At 36.5% G+C, this 24,528-nt stretch overlaps 1 protein-coding gene across 3 annotated transcripts in view; it reads right to left on the reverse strand.

The window, feature by feature from the left end:
- ZNF704 (zinc finger protein 704) overlaps nt 1–21,412 on the reverse strand; it is a 94,879-nt gene extending 73,467 nt beyond the window's left edge. For all 3 annotated transcript variants that reach the window (XR_014896973.1, XR_014896974.1, XM_085314322.1), the window contains exon 1: nt 21,166–21,412. Coding sequence is in view for 1 of the 3 variants with exons in the window: in XM_085314322.1 (XP_085170448.1) it covers nt 21,166–21,392 (227 nt within the window). In the remaining 2 variants the exon portion in view is untranslated. The remainder of the gene's footprint in view (nt 1–21,165) is intronic.
- Between the last annotated feature and the right edge of the window lie 3,116 nt (nt 21,413–24,528).

Raw genomic sequence — 24,528 nt, forward strand, 5'->3', positions numbered from 1 at the left:
TACAGGATAGAAATATGTTATTTCAGATTGTTGTATCAGTTATTAAATCCGAATTTTTCTTTTGCTGAGCCTTGTTGTTAAATAGTCTCTGGAATAGATTTAATAGAATAAAGTAGCTCCCCTTCCTTTGACCTACAGCAAACCATCAAATTTCATATAGAAGCTTATTTTCTTTGGATACATAGCTTTCTACAATATGTAAGAGTTTATTAGACTGAGATTGAACTCATTCAAACATTTTCATGCTGTTCAATTCTTGTGTGAGGGTGCTTAGTTGGGAGAGTCATACTAAAAATAAAAACAAACAGCATTACAGTGATTGGTAAATAGTGGTAAGAAGCAGTAACAGTTTATGGAACCATTTTTATCACAATAGTTGTGAAGACATCAGGTATAACCCATTTTAAGTCTCCTAGAAGTTATTTTTTAAAAAATTAACCTAAAAATATTCTACAAAGTATTCTCCGTTAGATGCTTCTTTGGTGTACATTTAAGGCATGACTAAATTTGCAGATACATCACAACTGGAGATGTAGCAAACAAAGGAAGATCTGAATAAGCTAAAAGTAACCTGGGAAAATTAGAACAACAAGAGTTGCTCTAAATACAGATGAAAATTGGCCAGATGCACATATTTTTATAACATCCATGTAGCTTTGAGAAGAGATTCTTCATCTTTTCTCTTAAATCTCCAGCCTTAAAATAATGTAAGGGAAAAAAAAAAAAAAAAGAGATCTACTGCACTGTAACATGGGTATTACCCAGCCATTAATTTAGCAAAGAACATTTTTTTACACTGAGAAACATAAAATCTGCAGACTTCAAATGCAGAGCATTTATAAGCACTTTTGCAACAGAAGAATAATGGTTTGGAAAGTGCAAATCTGTTTGTAAATGTCAGTGCACATCCTATTAGGAAATGCATTTTGCATCAGGTTTTATTCCCAAGCTGAGGAAAAAAAAAGTTTAAATTGAAAAAGCCCCTTTAGTACTGCCAGCAATTAGCAGTTCTTAAGTAGTTCTAAGATCCTGTATTTATATAGTATATAATGCCCAGCAATTTCTGATACAATGAAAAGAAGCACTTCTCAGCCACTAAGCTGACCAGCAGCACYGTCTGCCGAGGACAGGAACACACTGTACGCGTGGTGCGTCCTACTTCCTTTGATGCATCGGGCAGCTTGGACAAGCGACTACGCTTGGGTTTTACCTGCAGGTGATACCAGCCCCCACCGCTTCCGTCCGATCCCCAGCACCCCCGACGGACCTCACAGAGCAGAGCAGCCTGCGTGGAGCCACAGGCAACAGTCCTTGTAACCAGCTTCCAGAGCTCCCAGATGCCAGGCACGGAGTTACTTCCCTCCACACTCATGGATCTTAAATAATAAATGGAATTTGTCTAGCTGGATATAATAGCTGCACAACTGAGCGAGGAGGTTACAGGGTTAAGCAGGACAGCTCGCTGCAGGTCCTGCCTCTCCAGTTCCATGGATTGTGCCAGTTCTCAGTGACAACAGTCCTAGAACCACATTTACTTATTAGGTAATTAGTAACAATTCATTTTGAATTACAGACTAATCTCATTAGAAAAGATGTCCAAGCTTTTTAGCTACTCTTAAAACTCTTCTCAAACAAAGTCACTTTGGCCTAAATATTTGCAAATTTGGTTTCAGCCTAGAGGGACGGGTGGGTTGTTTATATGGAGCATTTCAGTTAAATCTGTTTGGCAGTTTTTGAGTTCYATATTTATAAAAACAAACCACTTTTCCTATATGTTATGCTCAAAAATTTTATGTACATATACAATCCACAATGACTCAATGTGACTTGCTTACTTACCCTGTCTTAAAGATCTCAGTGAAAATAACTACGTTTAAAAAGAACTAGCATAATAGTTCTAGAGTCTGAGTTTTGACATTCCTCATATGAGCAGGCAGGATTTTCAAATGCTGTGGAATATAGCTTGTAGAAAGTCACCAACCCCCTCACAGCTCTTCAGAGGTTACCACCTGCATATTTGGTCAGTAGAATTAACTGCATCTAATTTCTTTAATTCCTTTCAGTTAGAATATGCAGTGTTAGTTTAGACAGCTAAAATAGTCTTTGGCAGCTGCTCATAACCTTTTCCACAAACACTATCAGATTCTGAAAAAGATGACTGTCCACAGGTGTTTGCTTTGTTGTTTTGTATTTAAGTTAAAGCAAACAACCTATATATAATTCATTTGTTTTTTCTGTTCTGTCTAAAGTTTCTTTTAATGTGGTATATGCTAAGAAATGGTTTAGCTTAATTTAATCCTACACAAGAACCTTAAGTCCACCAAACCATACAAAGATTCCATATATATGATCCAGGAACAAAGTTGTTGTCATATAGTTGTACTTCTGGTCTGCTGTGCAAACTGAAGCACCATTTTTTTTTTTTTTTTTTTTTTGTCTCTAAGCCTAGCCATTGTGTTATTGTTAACCTAGTCTTCTGGTTCAGTTTAATTTTTCTTCTTCTTTTTGCTTGTAAGGATTTTCATGTGCCTTTTCTCAGAAGAAGCCTTATTTTTTTTTTTTTTTAATAGCCTGAAAAACTGACTAAACGTAAGGGAGAAAGTTTTTACCCTAAGAGTAGGTGAGTGTTGGAACACACTTCCCAGAGGGGTTGTGGAATTTCCAACCTCGGAGATAATTTAGATCACAACTAGCTGAGGGCCAGAGCAACCTGCCCTGCTGGGACCTGCTTTGAGCAGGAGGCTGGACCAGGCAACCTCTGAAGCGCCTCCCAACCTACTCGATTCTGTGATTCTGTAAAACACATAAGAATATTCAGTGATGGTAATTTAAATTTTATTACAGAAAGTTCTGATTTTAAATCAATGCCACTAATCACTGGAGCTAAAATTCATATGGATTCTCCTTACTTTACATTTTTTTCTAAACAGGGGTGTAAGTTTTTCATATAGGTGGATGCGGTACTTTGTTTTGCKTTTAGATTGGAGTTTTTTCCTCTGCTTTTCAGCTTGACTTTGAGGTGGAACTTCCAACAGTGAACCTCAGACAGAAAGTATAAAGGGGACCTAAAAACTACAGAGGATGGTTGTGGGGAAACCGAAGAAGTAGGAGCGATGGGAATGAGAATCAGGAATTCTCTATTTCTAATCCTGATACAGCTCCTGCCTTGCTGTGTAGTTACCTCCTCTTGCTGTCTCACTTTTTGAACACTGTTATTTTAAAATGTGCTAATGCTTATAACAGCACCAAATCATAAAAATGCTGTACTAAGCATTACTATTATTATCAGCACAATTACTATCTGAACAAACTGAAGTGACAAATTTTGAAGATATAAACACCTAATTTTTTTCCTCGAAAAAAATATACTGTCATCTCCCTATACACACACAAATAATTTCAGTTATAAAACAGAAAATATTTTCTCAAATTTTAAATTACACAGCATACTGATAAGATGCATTGCAGAATATAAGTACATAGTACTACATATGTAAGTACATAATACATAACATACATGGACAAGGAAAAGCACATAGGAAATTATTCTCATCAGACTTGCTTAGAAAAATCACCATCCTCAAAGTGATGAAATTCTGGATGCCACAAGTTTCAACTGGACAATACATATGAAAATACTCAGTAGGAAATGATCTTTCACTTTTACGAAGGCAGAGTTGTTGATTAAACCACCTCTAAATTCAAGCAGTTCCCATATAGAACAATTAAAGCATTTTTGTGGGGAGAAGGGAAAACAGAAAGCCTCTTTGCGACTCATCTAAACCACCTCAAACTATGGCCTTTCAAATTCACGTTCATAAGGAATTACAGATTGTTTGTGTGTGTGTGTGTGTGTGTGTGTGTGTGTGTGTGCGCGCGCACATGCTTGTGTATGTGTGCATGTGTCTGTGTATATAGTTATAAAAATTTAGTGCTTCATCACTGTTTTGCATTCTGGAGGTTGTCAGGAGCTATCCCAGTGCATCAGGATTCAAATGAATAATAATTGCATTTCAAAGCTGAACATAGGGATGGTTGCCAATAACCCCCCACACTTCCTTTTGAGCATAAAACAATGAGTCTGCTTTATACCTTCTGTAAACAAACTGTGTTCAAAGCACTGAATATTCAAAACACGCCTCCTTGCCTCTAGTGGCACTTCACTGTACGGGATATATGTACATTTTGGGGAGGACAGAAGGAAGAAGACATAGGCAAAAGGAGCAACTAACGTATATTAAGCATTTACAACTATCTTAGGTTACAGAAATTAATTATCAGAGTGAAAAATAAGAGATGCTAGCCTCCATCTAAGCTCCAGCCACCCAATATAAACGTATATTAAAAAAAAAAAAAAAAAGAGTGAGACAACTCAGTTTGAATTGCAGAGTTAGCAGTGTTTATAATAAGACTTGGTGTTACAAGTGAACAACAGATATGCCTTCTCTAAACTAGTTTTAGTACCATCCTTTAGTGAACAACACTGGCACTTCTGGGCTGCTAGCCACACACAAACTATGACAGATTGGGATAGGTCCAACACTAAGCCCATACAATGCATTAATGTGGAAAATATTACACTCCCTTTCCCGGGAAGCAAATGCTAGATTCAGTTTTCAGAACCTGTTACATCTATTAACATTTGAAAATCCTAGCAGGCTCACTTATTTATCCCACTCACTGATCTCACGGAGTTACTCAATTTGGGCAACAAGGGAGCGAGCTTGCGTAATCTTCTTCACTACCTTACCTTCACTACTTTACCTTCTATGTTAAAACTGGAGAACTGCAGTAGAGAGAGAAAAAAAAGAAAAGGAGAGAGACTACAAAAATATAGGTGCGTAAGTGTAGATGCATAGCAGGATTTAGGATCCACAAATTCCTCATAGATAACATAAAGGCTACAGGCTTCTAAGTTTTGCTTGTGAAGTTCTCCAGTGTTCTGCTACATCTCTGTCAGCTGGAGTTAGTCCCTTTCCCAGCCTCAAACCTATCTCCCACTTTCCAGGAGAGTGCCACAATCATTCAGCCCAGACAAAAAGCCAAAGCCTGAATATCTGTGTCACCATGCAAATAAGAGTTCAGGAGAAAAGTATGAAAGAGGGACCATAGCTCTGTATACCAGAAACGGGATGTTCAACTAGGAAGGAGCAGTCCTGGGTCTAGTGCTTATTTTCAACATTATTTATGCAAATTGCATTGAATAGCAGTTAGAAAATGGAAGGAACACTATCTCCCTTCCACTCACCAAAAAGAGACTGTTTTCAAATACATAAAATGCTATCCAAAAAAAAAGAGTGAATTGTTATCCGTGTCCAATGGGGCCAGAGTAAGAAATAACGGATATAAAAAGCAATGAGATAGGTTTTCATTGGAACTGGAAAAAAAATTTCTGGCAGTAAAAATACTTGAACCCTGGAACCAACTACCTTGCAGAATAATGGCTTGTCAATAATTAGCATTTTTTTAAGAAGGGGTTAGAAAAACAGTTATTAAAGGGGATATATACAGCTAATCTTGCTGTGGAACAAGAAATCTACATGATCTGTGAAGGGTCTTCTAATCTTATTCTTATKATTTTGATGCTATAAGTCAAAAAATGCCATTATCTACCATATTAATACCTTCCAGACACATCTCTGTGGCAACAATGTTTAAGCTCCTAGTATAATAAGTGAACAATTTTTTGGCATAGATGGTAATATGGGGAATCTGGCAATATACCAGAAATAAAACATGCAGTCATGCATCTCTTTTAAGATGGAGTTTGGAAAAGTATTCAGCATATTTTAAAACAGAACATGGTACAAGTATAAGGTTGTTAAAATCTGTTCAAATATTTTCAATTAAAATTATAGCAATTCTATCAACAAAGTGAGGCTCAGCAATAATGACAGCATACAGATATGTGTGTGTGTGTGTGTGTGTGTGTGTGTGTGTGTGTGTGTGTGTGTGTGTGTTTTTCCAAGGAAATAAATAAATCTCTATCAGTCACAACATAGCTTTTCCAATGCCTTTCATAAATCCCACAATTAGTTCTCTTCATATCATTATACTGGGTATTCCAGAGGATGATAAGACCCTCCATTTTGGCTGCAATCAGTTAGAGSAGACTACAGTTTGGTACTGGCATAGCAGAACCAAATTAGTACAGCTCTTGCTTTAGCAGAGCTACACTAGGTGCGTGTTCAGCCCACTGTGCGTGCACCTCGGCTTTGCTCCCCTCCCCTTCTTGCTGTCTAGAAGTAGCTGTGCTCTTAGACAATAAACAAAGCCTTCTGCTAGCACAGAAAGGACCTGGGGCTGTATCCCAGGAGRAACTGAGGTGCCCTCAACCACTGCCATAAGCATGCACTAACCAGCCAATTCTTTTACATTTTCTCTAAAATATAATTTCCATAATGGGTACCCACTTTGGTTTGGGTGGAGTTGGCACAATGGGGCCCTTGTACTCCTAAGAAAGGGCTCCTATGAACTCCTACTGTGGTGCAGAGATATCCAAGCACTTTTGGGGCTCTAGTATGGTATAGTATAAACTGAAAACAACTCGTTAGACTTTGCARTACATACTGGCAAAACTGTGGTTCAGGAACAGGGAAAATTGGCCATCTATTTATAATGGTTACTCTCCAGGCTTTTGTTCACTTAGCTCCCCCCTGCTAAACTACAAAGGTAAGCTTCTTCAGTCTAGTGTTTTCATTAGGCTGTATTGTTTACAGAAATCAGTAATAATTTGTCTGTCACTGCTTATATAAAGAATACAAYGTGTATGTTGTTTGTGGTCTCACCACAGGGGTTACTCAGCCAGCTTTAATTATCTTGTTTGTGATTCAGTGTTTTACAGAAACACATTCTGGCACGTATATGAATCTTCCTTTGCTTATGAAACGTTACTYTCAGCCACCTCACAGAAGTGTGAAGAACCTTATCGTGGAGCAAAGCAGATAAGAACGCTGGTCTGTGGCTCACTGCTTAAATAAAGTGTGTTTTTTCCCCTCAAGAAACAAAACTTGGATATAAGCAGCTTATACAGCAGATGTTGATGATTTTGCAAAAATAGTAGTGAAAAATGATGATCATGTATTTAGTAAAAAAGGTTTGCTGTTCACCCAGCTACTTCCTCCCCACRGTCCCCCCACCCCCAATGAGGTTGCATTGCTTTTAGTAGCCTCCCCTTCCAGTGTGTTAGGGCAGGAAAAGGTTATCTGGATATTTTCCATGAACACAAATATACTCAGTGCATAATATGAGAACATGAGCTTTTAACAATGCAAATCCTTAGTTCAGCACAATATAATTTATCCCAAGMATCATTTATACAGTATGTCATGAAAGCAAGGGAAGAGAGTAATTTCAGAATATGTGGAACTACAACTTTTAGACAAAGTTAACGGTGAAGAGGAAGAAAAACGTGTTCCTCACTGGAACTGAAGAGAAGGTTTTAGAAGTCCAACCGAAAAATGTGAAGCATTTGAAAGAGGGTGAGGTTTGGAGATCTGCTTGTTTTTACGGGATGGTTGGAGCAGAGGCATACACACAAAGGAACAGAAAGGGGAGAACAAGTGGGAGGAACAGAGTCTGCAGCAATAGATGGGTACGTGGGAAGCTGTATAGCACAGTGAGTCAACAGATTTTACAAAGTAGGAGGGCAGTTCTAGGCCAGATGCTTAGTAAGTTAGCATAATATCAAGGGATAGATTTAGCTCGGACAAACTTTAAAAGTAGGTTAAAAAAGGYAGAAAAACAGGATGATCTGATGCTTGCCACTTGATGAAGGGACAGATAAGAAGACAGGCTGTTTTCAGTTTTTACAGAAAACAGAATCTTAACTCGCAAGTTGAATTTCTTGTCTTTTTTGTATATAAAAAGACAGGTAAATAAACTACACTTCCAGGACCACAGAAATGCAAATAATAATAGAGCCAGCAATACATTAAAAGCCACAAATGACACTGAAGGATTCTGATGAATCAGAGCTCCTTCCCAAGGATCGTATTTTATCACCCATATGCATTAGAAACTACCTGGGAGTTAGTTTCTCCTCAGCTGTATACCTGAGTAGTCCCCTTTCATCTCAGGGGAATTTCACAGCTAAAATGAGAACAGAAACTATCACTGCAGCTGCAACCATGATGCTCAGGGTTGGCAGCTGCTAAGACCTCACTATTTACCCTGTGGAAGGAAACCACATCCGTGCTAAAAAGGGGGACAACCTGTGTCTCCTCAGGCTTGTTTCTCAGCAACTATCTTTGCCCCTGGCTCTAAATCCAACTCTGCACTGTATATATGCTCCCTCTCCAACTCCTCTGCCATACTAATGACAGTCAAACTCGATTAATGCAGAGAACAGTTTCGATGTCTACACAACAGATTGCCCCTCCTCCCCCAAAACAAACATGCAAACCCTCAAAATCAAAAACCTCAAAGATATGTAAGAGCCTTTTCTGCATAATGTAAGTCAGAGCTTCTATTTACAGGACCAGAACAAGCTATGTTTATTAAATTAAGAGACAATGTGTAACATTAAAACATAAATGAAAGCATGATTTTGTACGGCTTTAATATTACTGATTTATTAGAAGTGTAGTACATATATAGCTTATTTTGTTAAGACCAGTTCTATATATTCAACGTAGATTTTCTCTTCAATTTTCTTACTAGGATCAAAACTTAATAAAATAACATTGCTCCATTCCCCTGTATATTTTTGCTTTAAGAAATAGTCATGAAATAGTAATGTGTCTTCCTTCCTAATCTTGGAATTTCTGTAAACATCATTATAAAATACATATCACAAAATATAATTAAGTGTAACAACAAGCTCTCTTATGTGGCAGATTTTAAAAGGTGTTCAGTGTTGATTTTTATTATTATTATTCATGTGATCTAAAGGTACTCTAATTAGGTACTAGAAGTGGAAACACTGTAGTTCAGAAAGGTTAAGTATCAGCAAGAGATATCTCAGGGTATTAGAGGTGAGTGCACATGAGTGCATGTCACACAAACACATGCCCAGGCACTGATTATAAGAAATATTTCAATAGTTCCTCTGCACTTACCATCAGAATTATGCATGTGCAATCTTGGAGCCCAGGGCCCAGTATATAAGCAACTGCCATAGTTACATAAAATATACATAAAATAAACTAAGCAACACAGAAGTAAAAGAGAACATGTACATAACGATAATAGGCTTGCTATTTTTTTTCTCTCCTGTTGATGTGCTTCAGCAAGCCAACCTGGTAAATCCTCTTTTAAACTAGTGAGAAATACTGCCTAAGTGTGGGAGTTTTTCCCTGTTTTTCTTTATCTGGTTCAGGTACACCAGTGGGAGAGGCAGAAGGAACAAAGACCCAGGAACGGACAAATGACAGGCAGAAGAGAGGAACTGAAAAGATAAAAAGCCAAAACCTAGTAACGGAAAAAGAAGAAATACTGTGGCTTGAAAATACACTGTTAATCAAATGAGCAAACAAACAAACAAACAAAAAAAAACAAGTAGCTGGAAGCAAGCAGGACACCAAATCATTTTAKCCACAAGGACATTAACAAAAACAAAGGGGAATTCAGGTCAGTGTACTTAAAAACAGATCCGCAGGGCTTAAGAAGTTAGAAAAGGGCAATCAAAATCTTTTTTTTAAAAAGAAAAACAAAACCAAAAACATCAAAGCAGAGAGATCAAAAGTAACATTGAAGTGTTTTCACAGATACTTTTCAGTAAAAACAAATCTTAAGATAGGCCAACCTATCCTCTTCATTATCTTTTCCTTCCCCACCTAGCAGGGGGGAGGAATAATCTTACACCAAGCCCTTGTGTAGTGCTTCCCACTCTACTCTGGTAAGTGATGCTCTGCAAGGAGAAAGTCATAATGGCTTTTTTTTTTCTTTTTTCTTTTTACTTACTACTTCACTTCTTTATTTTATTTTTTTAAACTGTCTTCACAGTCTGCCTCAACTTCAAGGAAAGTTATCAGATAGAATCAGATAGAAAAATTCAAGTACATCCAATCCAAAGGTGGAAAAAAAAAGAGATGAAGACATGACATAAATTGAGTTAAAGAGAAAAGGCAGAAAATCAGCAGATATTTGGGCGTCCCRTATGAGAAGGATGTCCTTTATATGTAAAATTAAGTAAAAGATTATAAAACACTTAAACAGAAATTTTCATGAGGAAAGTGTTATCATTTTAAATAATTACTGTCAACTTAGGCCCGTTTAAATAGGTCTTAAATGAYTTAGGCCCATTTGAACAAAGTAAGAACTCAGTGAGGTGGATGCCACCTGCAGATGAGACGAGTGATATTTTGAAGAAGAAGGGGATTTGGAACTATAAGCGAGGCTACCATTACTAGCTGGACATTTTTCAGTGTTCAAGGAAACAGACTTTCCTCAATGTTATAACTCAAACTGCTTCAGAAATACCTCATCTGACCGTGATGATGATAGCCCCATTGATGATGGTGGATATACCATCATCTACTCCTATTCAAAGAAACACTAAGACCTTACAGTTTGGGTAGCAAATCAAACCAAAAAAAGAGCAATGGTATTACAASACGGGAACATCTTATTAAAAGCATCACTGAGTGTTGACTCTATTCACCATACTCCATACCACTGTTACTCAAAACAGTGTTAACCTTCTCTCTTCCTGTGTCAACACAGTAGCAGCTTAAGGCAACATACCAATATTAACACTGCAAGGAATAATTTCCATTGGATAATACAGTTCATGTATCCAGCTACATCTGTGCTTTTGATATGCTCCTTCAGAGGAGAAAAAAAATTCTCAGATTTCTAAAATTTATTATCAATTAAAAAACAAAACCCTCCGCTACTGCATTCTTGCAACATTACTTCATACTTTTTACTTCAGCTCCCTAAGGAGGCTATTTTGAAGATGTGGTTATCAAATAAACAGTTTCATATACACAGGCACCAACAGTAAAAGCTTTGTTCCAAAATGAGGAAAAAAATGTTTTTTCTAAGTGTTGGTTCTATACAAAGTGTAAACAAACATTTGCTTGGGAATGCTAAACATTCTTAGAAAAATCTCTCATTTCATTTCATCTACTTTTACTCTAGGGATGGAATGGCATGGTACTACAAGATGTACTTTCCTCTGGAACTAGTAATAGTAGAGGTTCACATTTCACTCAKCTTTCTCCCAGTTTACTAAAGATGCCACCTACATTCCATCACTGCATACAACATACAGGAGGTTGGAAGTTACTTGATAGTCTTAATATCAGGTCAGCCATGGGAATTCCTATAGCAGAATGTAAAATAAAGGCCTACACAAAATTGTCAAACTCCTTAACTAATGAGTTTGATCACTGATCATACTTAAAAAACAATAACAAATTTTTACTGTCATTGTYGCATCAAAACTCTGAACCAACCATTTAGTATGTATTAAAATTATATTGAACATAATACAAAAAGCAGTCGTTCAGCAGTGCAGAAGTAACTATGCACTCCATATGGAACAACCAAGTACCAGAATGTTATTCAGTGCAATGCACTGCCATCTCCAGTGCTCCTTTTATAACTAAGTCAAAGGATATTTTATTTGAAAATACTAGCAACTCATCAAAAATTCTAGTTGCTTTAYACAGACTGTTTCTATCTAACAACACTTCTGTTCAAAAGTTATTTTAAAACTATCAAGCAGTAAAAAAAGAAGAGTTGGAGGTATTCAGCTTATATTAATCTCTTCAGTMTGCTAAAACCAGAGAAAGATGTGGTTCTGCTTCAAATAAATATAACCCACTAGGGGGAAAAATTGATTGTTAACATATTAGAAKAATAATAAATGTTATACATATGTGCATACCATAATCACTTTGAGACATCAATATCTTGATTAAGTGCTCCATCCTTTCATTCTTTTTGTCACAAAACTTGAAGTAACTAATAATAGGCAAAATAGGTGTCTGACCCATACAAAAATCTCATAATAGAGATCAGAAAATCTTTATTATAAAAAGTAATAAAAGGTGCCTTAAGAGTAGCCTTTTGTCTATACAAACCAATTACACACTRTCTATTGCATTAAATCAGTAGGGCTGAAGGAGTTTTACAGTAAAGGAATAGTCATAAGGATACAAACAAGACATTGAAAAACCCTTGTGTACATAAAGCATACTGCTATAAATATTGAAATGTCTCACTCTCTGCCTCCAGTTTTTCTCTGTTATGTACAAAATGCATGTTTTTAAGGAGATGGTGCTACAAAAGTGAAAATACTAACTTCTAAAAATATTTTTAAAGTAATGATCAGTGATAGAACTTCTCTTAGAAGGGCAAGCTCTGTGCCTTTACTGACAGCAAAACATCACTGCATATGCTAGAATATTCTGATTTTAAAGCCTTTGAATAAAATTATAGCCATGAGCATGCTTCCACATAACTAYATACACGGTAACTTGTTCTTGCACGTTTCACAGATACATAAGTTAAAAACCACATATCTATTGACTTTTTTCTTTTTCTCAGCACAGATGGCATTTCAACAGGATTTTTTTTTGTGAGCGTAACAGCTAACAAACCACAAAAAATTACTTCTATTGGATATTGCCTGCTATTTAAAAGTGTTTTGAAATTAAATGCCGTTTTTTTTAAGGGTACTGATGACTGAGAACAACACRTGTATTCACACTGATAGCTAACACATAAAGCAGCAATGCCTATTGAATACAGCTCTTCAAGAACCACCACCTAATGTTCGTTGCGTACTAGAGAGACATTTTTCCTCTGTGCCACATTAGAATTCACTGAAATTTGCTTAGTAATGAGATCATTGTCCTGTTGGCAACTTTGATCTAACAGAAAATAATTCAGCCCCTTCTCTTGACTACCAATAGAGTAAGATTTTAAAGAAAACTAATTACACTTCTGCAGGTGAAGACAAATCTTCCTCAGTGCTTTGAATTTCAATTCTTGTATTCAGTATGACAATTCACATACAGGCAATATTTATATTTATATACAGATACGTATGTGTGTATATGTACATATATAGGTATGTGCATATACACACATACGTATCTGTATATAACTTATCACTGCCATTTTAATTACACAATAAAATTATTGTGCTTTTATTTTCCACTGGAATTTCATTTACTGGGAAAGAAATAGCAAATTCACAGTCAAAATGCCTTACAGTAACATTAGCAAAAAGCCAAACACCTAAAATCATGTTAATGATGTTAGATTTTCCCTCTCCTAATACAAATGCTACTGTACACCACAGAGAGGAATGGGTACAAGTTGAAAACTATGGAAACACAAGAACTGTGTGATGTCCTGCTAAAAAAAAAAGAACCACAAAACAAAAAACAAACAATAGGAAAAACTTATTATTAATAAGTAAACTTCATATTCCTAATAGTTCAATCCCTCTTAAATCATATCCTGCTCTATAGGATCAAGTATAGTAAAACAGGCTAAAAGACCATATTCAGAGTTGGTATTATACCAAACTGGGTGAAAATCACTATCAAATGTAAAAGACTATTAATAAAGGAYAGAAAAAGCACTTCATTTTGTCAACGAGATTAAGTTCAACTTTAACTTTAGACAGAAGTGAAAAACCTCAGAGTAACTTTATCTCATCTAAAATATGCACTTTAACAAGAATATTTCATGGACAAAATCATAACAAAATCCTTCTGGACAGACTAGCTAGTGTATATAAGGCTGATGAAAAAATAAATCACATTAGTCACATAACTGGTTCCATCACAAGCTGACACTGATTTGACACAATGTTGTGGTAAAGTCAGTAATACAGTCACATAGAGTGAGATTATCTAAAAAATCTCAGATGCACACACAATACAACATAAGTTAGAAACAGGTAACTGGAACAAAAGAATGAACAAAAGAACGAAAAAGGATACATTACACATACTTTCAAAGTAAATTTTCCTACAGTAGTTGATGCTACACATAAGCATCATGTRCAACAAATTACCTTACCAGACATACCTGCGTGGCTCTTTGGCAATGGGGACCTCTGCATCTTAAGGCTTGAGTCTTTACCACCCAGCTATGAAATCCAGGTCTATCAATGGTATTTATAGCAGGCTCAACCATCCCTGTGTTCAGCCACCTTTTGAATGGGACAGTCCTACTTAATGTGTCTTCCATTCCTTAGCATTCTTGAAACTTGATCCATCTCATCATTTGATAGGTAACTTTCCTGTAATTTGAAAGTAGTCACAAATCCATCTGCTAATATGTTAACCTTCTCTGTTTCAGCATCATAAGCAGCTGGTTTGGAAATCCTGGCAATAAACACTACCTCAGTTGTGACTGGTGGATAATCTGGAAGATCTCTTTCCAGTTAAGTGAGCCATGTGACCTTYGGCGTTCTGGTTTGGCTTTGTGCTAACTAGTAAGCACCTGTATTGATTTTATTTGCAATTTAATCTACAGGTTTTCACTAAACTTCTAATATGTTGCTTTTTTATGCCCCAGGAAAATTMAGACTTCTACAGTCTAGCACACATATACAGTCCCTCTATAAGGGAAAGAAAACTAGTGTTAGAAAGCATCAACAAGAAATATCTTATTTTTGTACCTCAAAAACATGCTAACAGACTGATCCGCACTGACTGTTTTTGATAAAATCTCTTTTCCCTGGTAACAATCAGATCCCAGAAGACACACCTTTTTGCAGCAGATAATGATGAGCAGTTCACCATCARTACTAAGCATAATAAAGCTCTAATGACCACTTGGGTGAAATCCAATCAAATTACCCCAAAATAAAGTCTATCAAAACAAAGCAATAATTTAATACTTCAATAATTAGCTGGTGTGGCTACCTGGAGAAGCCAATTCTAAATGCATGGTGTTGCCAGCAATTAACATTCAGAATCCCTGATATATTGGGCACWTTTGAAGTTTTTAATCCAGGAGTAACTCTTATTACATGAGGAACATGGTTTTCATTTTTAAAAGTCTCTATCATGGATGCACAGAAAATAAAATTTGACAAATGAGAAGACTCAATCCATAGGGTGGTGAAAAAAAGCTTGAAGCACTTTTGAGCTAGAAGGCAGGCTAGAGAGCTCAGAAGCTTACAGTGCTACATTCAGCAAGTCTGAAGTACAGGCTGTACTTAGCCTTTTATTTTCATCCATTTGATTGAAAAGCGTCAGCAGCCAGCAAAGAGTTGATTCTTACTGGAGATACCCAATCAATCTATTCTGCCTAAAATATGTGGAATATAGAAAAGAAGCTCTCAGGAAAACACTGGAGTTTTGTAAAACAGATTGAGAAAAGTCACATATGATGATCCTTAACTAAACTGAACATCTCTGCATAAACAGAAAAGAACAACTCGATCACCACCAGGTTCTTCCTCCTGCAAGCATATTGTGAAGTCCTCCTAGTGAGACTATCATAGTTAAACTGAGATTGTTTTGATCTTAGAGTCAGGCTCCCAGAGAGTTTTGGCTAGGAAACACGCAAACGTTGCTATTGAAATGTGTGGGGCATAATCAATCATGCCCAGCAGGCCTTACGGATCAACAACAAACTCTCTAATCAGAAGGTTGTCCAGAGCTACATTCCTGGAGAGATCAGGCAAGAAAATCATTTCAGGATGAAAATGCATAACTGCTAATACTCGTTTCTTTATAATGACTGTCAGAAAATACAGCTAAATTTATTTTAATACAATTTGTTTGTAGCTATTCTATAAGGATATAAAGAGGCAATGGGAGAGAGAATTCTAAAGACAATGCATTTATTTATTTTCAATTAAATTATGTATTTTCTGATTAAATTATAAAATGATTAGAAGATAAAGTACAAATATGTGAATAAAAATTAATTTTGTAGTAGCAGAGCAAATGTTTTAAAGAAAAGATAGCAAAAATCCAGTAAGTTATGATCATGGTTAATGACACTGCTAAATATCAATAAACCAAAGGAATATAGGCATTAGAGGTTTTTACTGAAAACTACTTTCAAATTACACCTAAGGTTTAGCTTAGGCTTTTTCTCTGTAAGCACAAAGCTAATGTATAAAAAGTTAAGCAGTTAGAAAATTTGAGTTTCTTTCTTTTTTTTGGGGGGGGGGGAGGAGGACAGAATACAGAAGGACTGGAAAGGGAAGAAAGAGGTGGTAAAGGGATAATACAAATTTCACAATATTTTGAGACCATCTAGCAAAACATTAACAAAGCAAAACCTTCCAGACATCAGAGGAGTAAGAGTGATGACTGCCCTTTTCCTTCCTTGATTCCCCAAACCTTTTGGATGTTCCAAGTTACTCTTTTTTGAAACATGAGAAAGAGCACTGTTTCTGGAACTACAGTGTATGAAGAGTTTCTGGATACAGATCATCTAAACACTTCTGTCTAAAAGGAGTGTTAACCTCAATGCCATTTTCAGACATTCATCCTCTCACTTTGCTCTGAAAAAAAGAAATTTTATCCCTTACCACTCTATTAAGGGGCTCACTACTGCTAAAAACACACGCTGTCCTTCCTCCCCACYTCCCGTCTCCCAGAGGCGCGAGGAGCCTGTCTCCCTGTGCCACACCAAACCCTGTCCCTTGGGCACAACGTGCAGGCTCACCGYTGTGGTATCGGAGCCCAGGCTTTTTCATGTTTTTGTTGCTGACTTGCTCTGGCAGTAAGTGTAGATTCTGGTAAGTAACTGATGAAAACACAAATGAGGAAAGGCTCTGTTAACTTCTACACCGCTGTCTACTGGGGATGTCATGTTTGATTGCATCTGACCTCTGCAGATGTAGCTGCCCCGAACGCCAGCAGAGCTGCGCTCGCTTCTGCACACCATCCGACACTATTATCCCCTCCATGACACCACTCCCTTTTTAGAAAATGTCCTTCTACTACTCAGATCCTGTGGATCTGTTCCATGTTTGATCACTCACGTTTGAACTGCAGGTCATTCTAAAGCATATTTGCCTTTGTTGTACACAGAAAATTTCAATTCTCACAGACAGCTGCATTTATAGAAAAGTTGTCAGATCACTTTCCCCAAGACATCAGCCCTTCATACATTAGAACTACTGACATTTCCCTGATATTATCTTTTTAGCTTTCTTTTTATATTAAATAATTAATCTACTCAAGTCTAACAGTTTCATTTACACTCATCTGAGTTCAAAAGTGGGAGAGCTTTATATAATTCATAATTTTTATTCCAGAAAACCAAATTAGGAAATCTAAAAAGGGAAAAGCATCATGTTAACAACCTCATATTTCATTTTTGCAAACCAAAACATGATATGTATGAAAAGAAAATCATGACTTTTCCCCTATTTTAATCCCAAAGGCACTCCCAGTAATGCACACAATGCAGAGACAGAAATAAAATAAAGGCCTACAGTTATTACAAAAGATGAAATATAAAATGTCAACACTTAGATTTAAAATCTAGTTTACATTTCAGTATTAAAATTCTTTTGCCTGTAATAAAATATTTATTTTAGACTTGCTACATTTAGTCTGACACTATTACTTTAAAGAGCTGTCCTATGAAGCATCTTGACTATGCCAGGAATTTTATGGTTAAGATGCCTCCCCTGTACACAGAAGACCCCAGTTCAAGTCATCCTAAAAATAACAGAAAGAAGAATTGGAACCTGTATCTTCCACACTCCAGGCAAGTCTGTAACTATTAGGCTGTTAATTAATTTTGGCCTCTAAACTTGTCTTTGACTCTCTAAATTTATATTAAAAACTGTTTTTAAAAAAATCTAAATTGTCTGTATTTTTCATAAGATTCCCCTTTTCTAGCATGTGAATGTGACACAGCACCAGACTGTCAGTATTCTGGAGTTGTGCCTAGTGGCATTTCAGTGCACCTCCAAATTTCCGTAACTGAGTTAGGACGTTTTTGCATTTCTAGTATCATAGTCTATTAACAGTAATTAAAGCACTGCACCACTATTGCAGTTGTATGTCTGACAAGTGATATTTATTATGCCACTGTTTTCTGAACTGTTAGTTATTTTGGATACAGTGCCTCACAAAGATTTTCATTCCTATTCATTGATCCTATCCATTGATTCATTCATCCTTACAAACAGATAAAAGGCTGGATGGGTCTTGTTTCATTTTGTGTTCAAATGTTATGTATGTGACCAGCTCTTTCACAGACACTTTCTCAGAACTCTTATGACTATACGCATATGCTCTTGTTAAAAAGGATTCTGTAGTATAATAAAATTCCATCTCAAATTTGCTTATTTCTTTACATATTGTCTTAGGTTTAATAACTTTTAATATTACCCATTACTTCAGCATCTGAAACAAAGCAAATAAACTCACTGCAATTTTAAAACAAAATAAACAGCAAGCTTCACTTCTATAGCATTTTTGTACTTCAAAACAGTCGTTGAAAGTTGTAGCAGTAAGAAATTGAACAAAGATCATATTAATCTTATTTTGCCTGTGCTTTTGTAAAGCACCAACTGATTAATTCTAGGTGATCTTTTTACAGTTCAATCTGAAAAATAATCTGTTTAGGTAATCAGGACACTGCAAAGGTGGATGGATATTCTGCTCATAGTAGAGAAAAGCTGACCTAATAAACCACCTAGGAGGCAAAGAGAAGAGGAATTTACCTCTAGGGAATGCACAACTCCCTGAATTCAGTATTATATAGGAGGTAGAAAGGAGGATTGTAAAGAGGCAAGGTAACTTGACTCACTTTTCTGTATATTCCAGAGAATGTGACCTAAGGATCAAACTGTGTGGAAGGGGAAAATAGACTCGCTGTTCCTCTCAATACAGTATCAAATACATTTGATGAGCTCTGCAAGAAAAAAATTTTTAAGCGCTCTTTCTGTCCATTGTGGACAAGCTGCCCAATAAAGCTCCTCAGATCTAAATGAAGATTAAACTTGTCTTCAGAACTAGCGAGAGCACTGCKTCTAGTGATCAAGGTATTATCATATCAATGAATTTAGAATCTAGTTTTGTTTTCTACATCATTTGCTAATTATATTAGTATAGCAGCTTGACTTGCACGTCTGAAAACATGACAAATTTCTCTTAAATACATAAGATCATTTATTTACAACAAAAAGCAGGARTAATGAACAATTTTAGAAGAAACCTTTGCAAATGAACACATTTCCTATAATCTTAGTATCTTGTGCTTACAACTGAYGTCACAATTTGTCTTAATAAAGCATTATAAATGGTACATTCATTCAAAATATCCATTCCTCCAAGGAAGGACAATCTTGTGGTTACAGAACATGGGAGCTCTGCTCCTCCCTCAGACTGATTTTTCTGCATGGAGGCAGACTAAAAGGCCCTTAAATGTTGTACCTTAGCTTCCAGAATTGTAAAATGAGAATATGCTTTAAGCAGGAGGCTGGACTAAACGACTTCCTCAGGTCCCTTCCAACCTGAATTTTCTGATGATCGTATGTGTTTCAAGATACAAAAGCATGAATGAAAGGAGCACTCAGACATTACAGGGTTGATTATCACTGGAAATATCAAATAAGTATCCTAAGAGCTTTCAAGTTTTAAATGCTTAGCTTTTTATCAGAGATAGACCTGGGGAATTTTGTCTCTTTTACAACTATCACCTATGAGAGCCAGAGCAAAATTGCCAAAAACTATTGCCTTCAGACTTCAGGAAAATGATAGACAATCCTGTTCTGGATGATACAGCAAAATCCAAAATCTGCTGGTTTATGCTGCTTTCAAAAAAAGGAAGGAAATCAAAAACAATCCAGCTTGACTACATATTTTTAAGGAGCATCATAGAAAATAAACTTGAAAGACATTTCTCTGAATACTATGAGTAAGTGAATTTACCAGGCAGACTAAGAAAATCTTTGCAGGCAGACTGATGCCAAAATGACATAACAAACAACAAAAAATAATCTCCTACCAACTTGTCATCTTGCAACGTAAAATATACACTTCATTGTCACTATTTCACCAATGATACTAGTTAATCTGTTTAGCATTCATGAATGTTTCTTTTACACCRATTTTCAGCATTTTCTAGAATACTCATTCCCTTTCTCTAACTCTCCAAGCAAATCAGTCTTTCCCCGAAGTTCAGAAGATTTTATATTCTTTATTTGCTAGTTCTCTTTCTTTAAATCACTAGCCAGTATGAAAATCTGAGGTTTTTGTTCTCTACTGTTCCACTTAAATGTCAGAAAGAAACAAAAATATACAAACAAACATAGATTTTCTTGCTGTGATGTCTGTCAAACCTCAGATTAAAGAACAATTATTTTTCTCCAAATAATTCCCCATAAACAGTTTATAATTAAAAGTGCAACTGCCCAGATGAGAGTGCTGAGGTCACAAAAATTTATATGAGTTCACAGCAGATCCTCAAGGAGTAAGAAATTAAAATTGATACCAAAACCCCCAAATCCCTATTTCGTACAAATTTGATAAAATTCACAGACTATTTTACAATCCAACTGAATATGTCTAGCCTATATAGGAATATAACAGAAAATAAGATGCTATATCTTCACTACCCAGAATAAGTCACTGCATGTTCCATGATCAGAATGTGGCTGCAGATGTGATTAAAGAAAAAAAAAAGAGAGAGAAAGAAAAAAAGAAAAACAAACTGCTAACAAGTAGAATCTCGATATCTCCCTCCCTCCCTCCCTCCTTTAGAGCACTATTTGTCAGGCACAGGTGTAGCTGGATCAGCAATCTCTGCCAGTTAAGATGTGCCCTTCTGGGGGTGCCTCGGTCACAGCAAATCATATTAARCAACAAACAAATCTCTCATCTACATACATCATTCTTCTAATAGCCATTTTATTTCTTCCTCACCACCCCTTTCTTTATGCACTGATACGGTATACTATTTGGTATGAAGTTTCCAGAAGACATTATGGTACTGCAGATCAATGGACTAGAGCACAGCACATACTGCACAGCTCCCACACTGCAAAGAGCAAAGGCAATGCAGAGTCCTGTATTTCAGATGATCTCAGTTCCTGCCACTAGTGTTTTCAGTTTTCCACCAAATAACTCTTAAGCAGTCAACCTTTCATTGACTTTGGACTGTTTGGAAGTGAATACCAGTCTTACCAGTTCCCAGCACTATTTATCAAACTTGTCTCTAATATCACATTAAAAAAGCAAAATAAACTTAAAGAAAAAAGTCCTCCCTTACCTTGTTGGAGGCACATCAATATTTGAAGACACAACCTTGCGCTTCTGTTCAAGAAGACAAATAGAACGAGTGTTTTCCTTTTCATACTCATGAACTCTGTTCGGTTTTTTGGTCTCCGCTGTTTTTAAATCTTCCTCCTTTGTGGTGAACAGGAGAAATTGCTGATCTGGCAGTTTTTGATTGAAGTCACTTTTTACATCCTCCTGTTGAAATGCAGGGAAGGTCATTTCACGCTTGATGCTGGCTGTCTGCARAATTAAAAGTAATAATAATAATCAATTAGGAATAATCAGTTTTCTCTTAATACTAAACCAAAAAGGTATTTGAATTAGAATGCTTTAAGCCACAGTATATATAACTTATACATCATGCATATACATCTGTACTGTACAACTTCATTCGAAAAGAAATCCTAGTTGCCTTTCCTTTAAAATTCCAGTCAGAATTTATGCAGATGCCTTTCTACAAGGCAGTCAAGAAACTAAAGAACTTAAAACAGCCACTTACTGGATTCTTTAACTGGATTTTTGTAAAGGAGGATTTCTCCATGAGCAGAAAGATAATTTGCTAAGACCCAACTCAGCTGCTAGAGGCAGAGGAGACTAACTAAAGCTGGCAGGACCTCCAAGAGGAGCCTGGCCAGCTTTACTCCTGAGAGACAGTGGCGAGGAGCATGCAAACAGACAGCAACCATGCACCGTTGTCCCTTCTGCTGCCAGCACTCCCTAGATCTTCACATCTGCTGCTTTCCATCAAACAAGCAAACAGGTATCAACAAATAYGCTTCCTGGAACACAATCTGCTGGCATTTATAAAACAAACCAGTGCAGATTTTCAGGTCAATAGTATAAAAAGCTAATAGAACAAAGCCACTCTTTCTTCCTGGCAAATAAAATGAAGTCCAGGACCTATATCTTCCGCTGAAATACAGGTTCCTGGCCACTTCCTCATCTTTCAGGGGGAAGACCTATCTCACAGACTGTTACAAACTGCTCCTCTGCTTCAGCCTCTCAGTCTCCTGATTCCCACGTGGCCATACGTGGCTTCTCCTGAAGGAAGCACGTGCTGCAAGATGTACTAACCAGAAGTGGCTACTGGTGCTGCTATTTCTACATGCCTGTACCTTTAATATTAGAAGCTTCAACTTCTAACTTGCCAAAAGTCCATGAGATGCGCTGGGGTAGCAACCCTCTCCCCTCAGAACAAAAGCAACAGCTCAACAGTAAAGCAGCCTGCAGCAATGCCTAGTCATCCTGACTTGTTCCACAGCACAGGGGCCACTTTGGAAAAATGTGGAAGCTTTCAGAGACTTGCAAAATGGATTTTTAGACACATTATTACTGATCAGGACAGCGGAGAACTCCAGGATATGTTATCCTTAGATTCTAACAGCACAAACACTGAGCCACTCTAAAATTCCCATGACAGTTTCCAAAGCCAGTTCAATTTCACACTAACAGAACTCTGAAATCACAAAATGAGATTAAATAGAAATGCTTTCCTATGTCAGCTTTGATACTTTACTACTATTCCTTTTTATCATTCAAAAATATATGTACGAATGTATAAATAAATACTTAATTTTTTAAAAAAATATAATTTAAATATATTTGATATTAGAGACAAGTTTGATAAATATAAATTTATAACTTTCAAAGTTTTGCAGACTTAAAAATGGTGAAAGTTATTTTAAGTTCACAGAAAGGCGATCTTGCCAATGTAATTTTGTTTAGCTATGTAAATTATGTGTTGTCACTAACATGTAAATACTTAGGAAATGACTTAATATGTCCTATTCTGGTTTTACTGTAGAACTTTTGGTAATTGTTTCAGGAACAAAAATGGAATGATTCCTTTATAAATGTAAATAGTAGAAAGTTAGTTGTTTTATACTTATTCACACACAAATAGATGACGTTACCAAGAAAATCTGCTTGGAAGACAAAAGAGTAAATATGTGATCACTCAGAATTAAGAAAAGATATACAAACAATAAAACTTGAATTCTAATTTAATGACTTATTTGAAAAACTCCTTAAAAGGATTTACAGGAAGTCCTTTCTTGAGGGTCTGAGGATTTTAACAGATTCTTTCTGAGCTGCCTTCAGCTTTCTTCAGAACCGACCTGAATCAACACGCCGAAGAAAAAAGATCCCTGAAACCATGCAAGTTATAACACCGAGCCCACAGCAATTATGTAATACCAAGTGAAGTTGCAAGTGAAGAGTACAACTCTTATTTCTACTCACCAGCATTACAATATGGTTTTCCATTGCATAATCACATACTCCGCTCCAGCCTTCCACCTTAGTCRGAGCAGAGGCCAGCAACGTTTACTTAGCGAGCAGCAGCATARGCTGCACAAAGAGTGGGCCTCACAGGCACACCTTGCTCTGAAGGCAGAACCCGGCAGGAAGATGCAAGTATTGAGAGGGTTGCAGAGCTGCACCCAAACAGTTCAGGTCCATCGGTTAAACGGCCAAAAATGAAAAACAAATCTAACAAAGTGCCTGTGCTAATCCTCTTCCTCTCCTTCAGTTTACAAGGGATGTTTCAAAATATTTATTAGCATCTTTCTAAACTCTCCCTTAGCAGCATAAAGAAAGAGATTCAGGTGAAGAACCTTTTCTACTTTAAAAGCAAGTGATGAACAGATAGTCAAGAATTTCACTCACTGGTCACCACCTTTAACTTTTCCCTGTTCAACAGTTTTTCAATTTGTCAGCRTACACAAGAATAAGTTCCACTTGGGACATCTGTCGTATCTGGAAGGATACAAGATCTTTTCAGGAAATCCAACCATATTTGCAAGCAGCTGTTGACGTATTCCTTTCAGAGAGCATCAAGTGCCACAGTAACTTGACTGACCAACTTCTTTATTTTTTGGTAAATACATCGATTATGAATCCTAAGGAATACTTCATTTTCAAGTTCTGCACTATTATCATTCACAATYCAGAGGTAATATAGCCAATTTTTAATATATCTTCCCAGTGAAGTTCTTYAACTATTCTGTCATATCTTATCAGGAACCCCTCTTTTTTCTTCATATATTCTTTTTGGTGGTCCCATTAATCTGTAACAAGTTTCACCAAAAATGTAGTGGAGGGTCTAGTCCAAGCAGATATAACCCGTCTCAGATAGCAATTAACATAATAACATCAATTTATCTTAACTTACTTCTGCTACTTTGCATTTCTCTTTYATTTGTTGTACAGCTGTTCTTAAACTATAAGATTATGTTGTTTAATAATGGTTTGGCTAGTCTTCTCATCATACCACAGTACTTGCTACCTTATTGCTTCCAGCATCCACTGTTGATAAAAAATTCCAGAGTTTTCCATATCCACACAATTAATTATC

The sequence above is a fragment of the Rhea americana genome, unplaced genomic scaffold, assembly GCF_003343005.1.
Source record: "Rhea americana isolate MKP2758 unplaced genomic scaffold, rheAme1 scaffold_40, whole genome shotgun sequence".
Lineage (NCBI taxonomy): Eukaryota > Metazoa > Chordata > Aves > Rheiformes > Rheidae > Rhea > Rhea americana.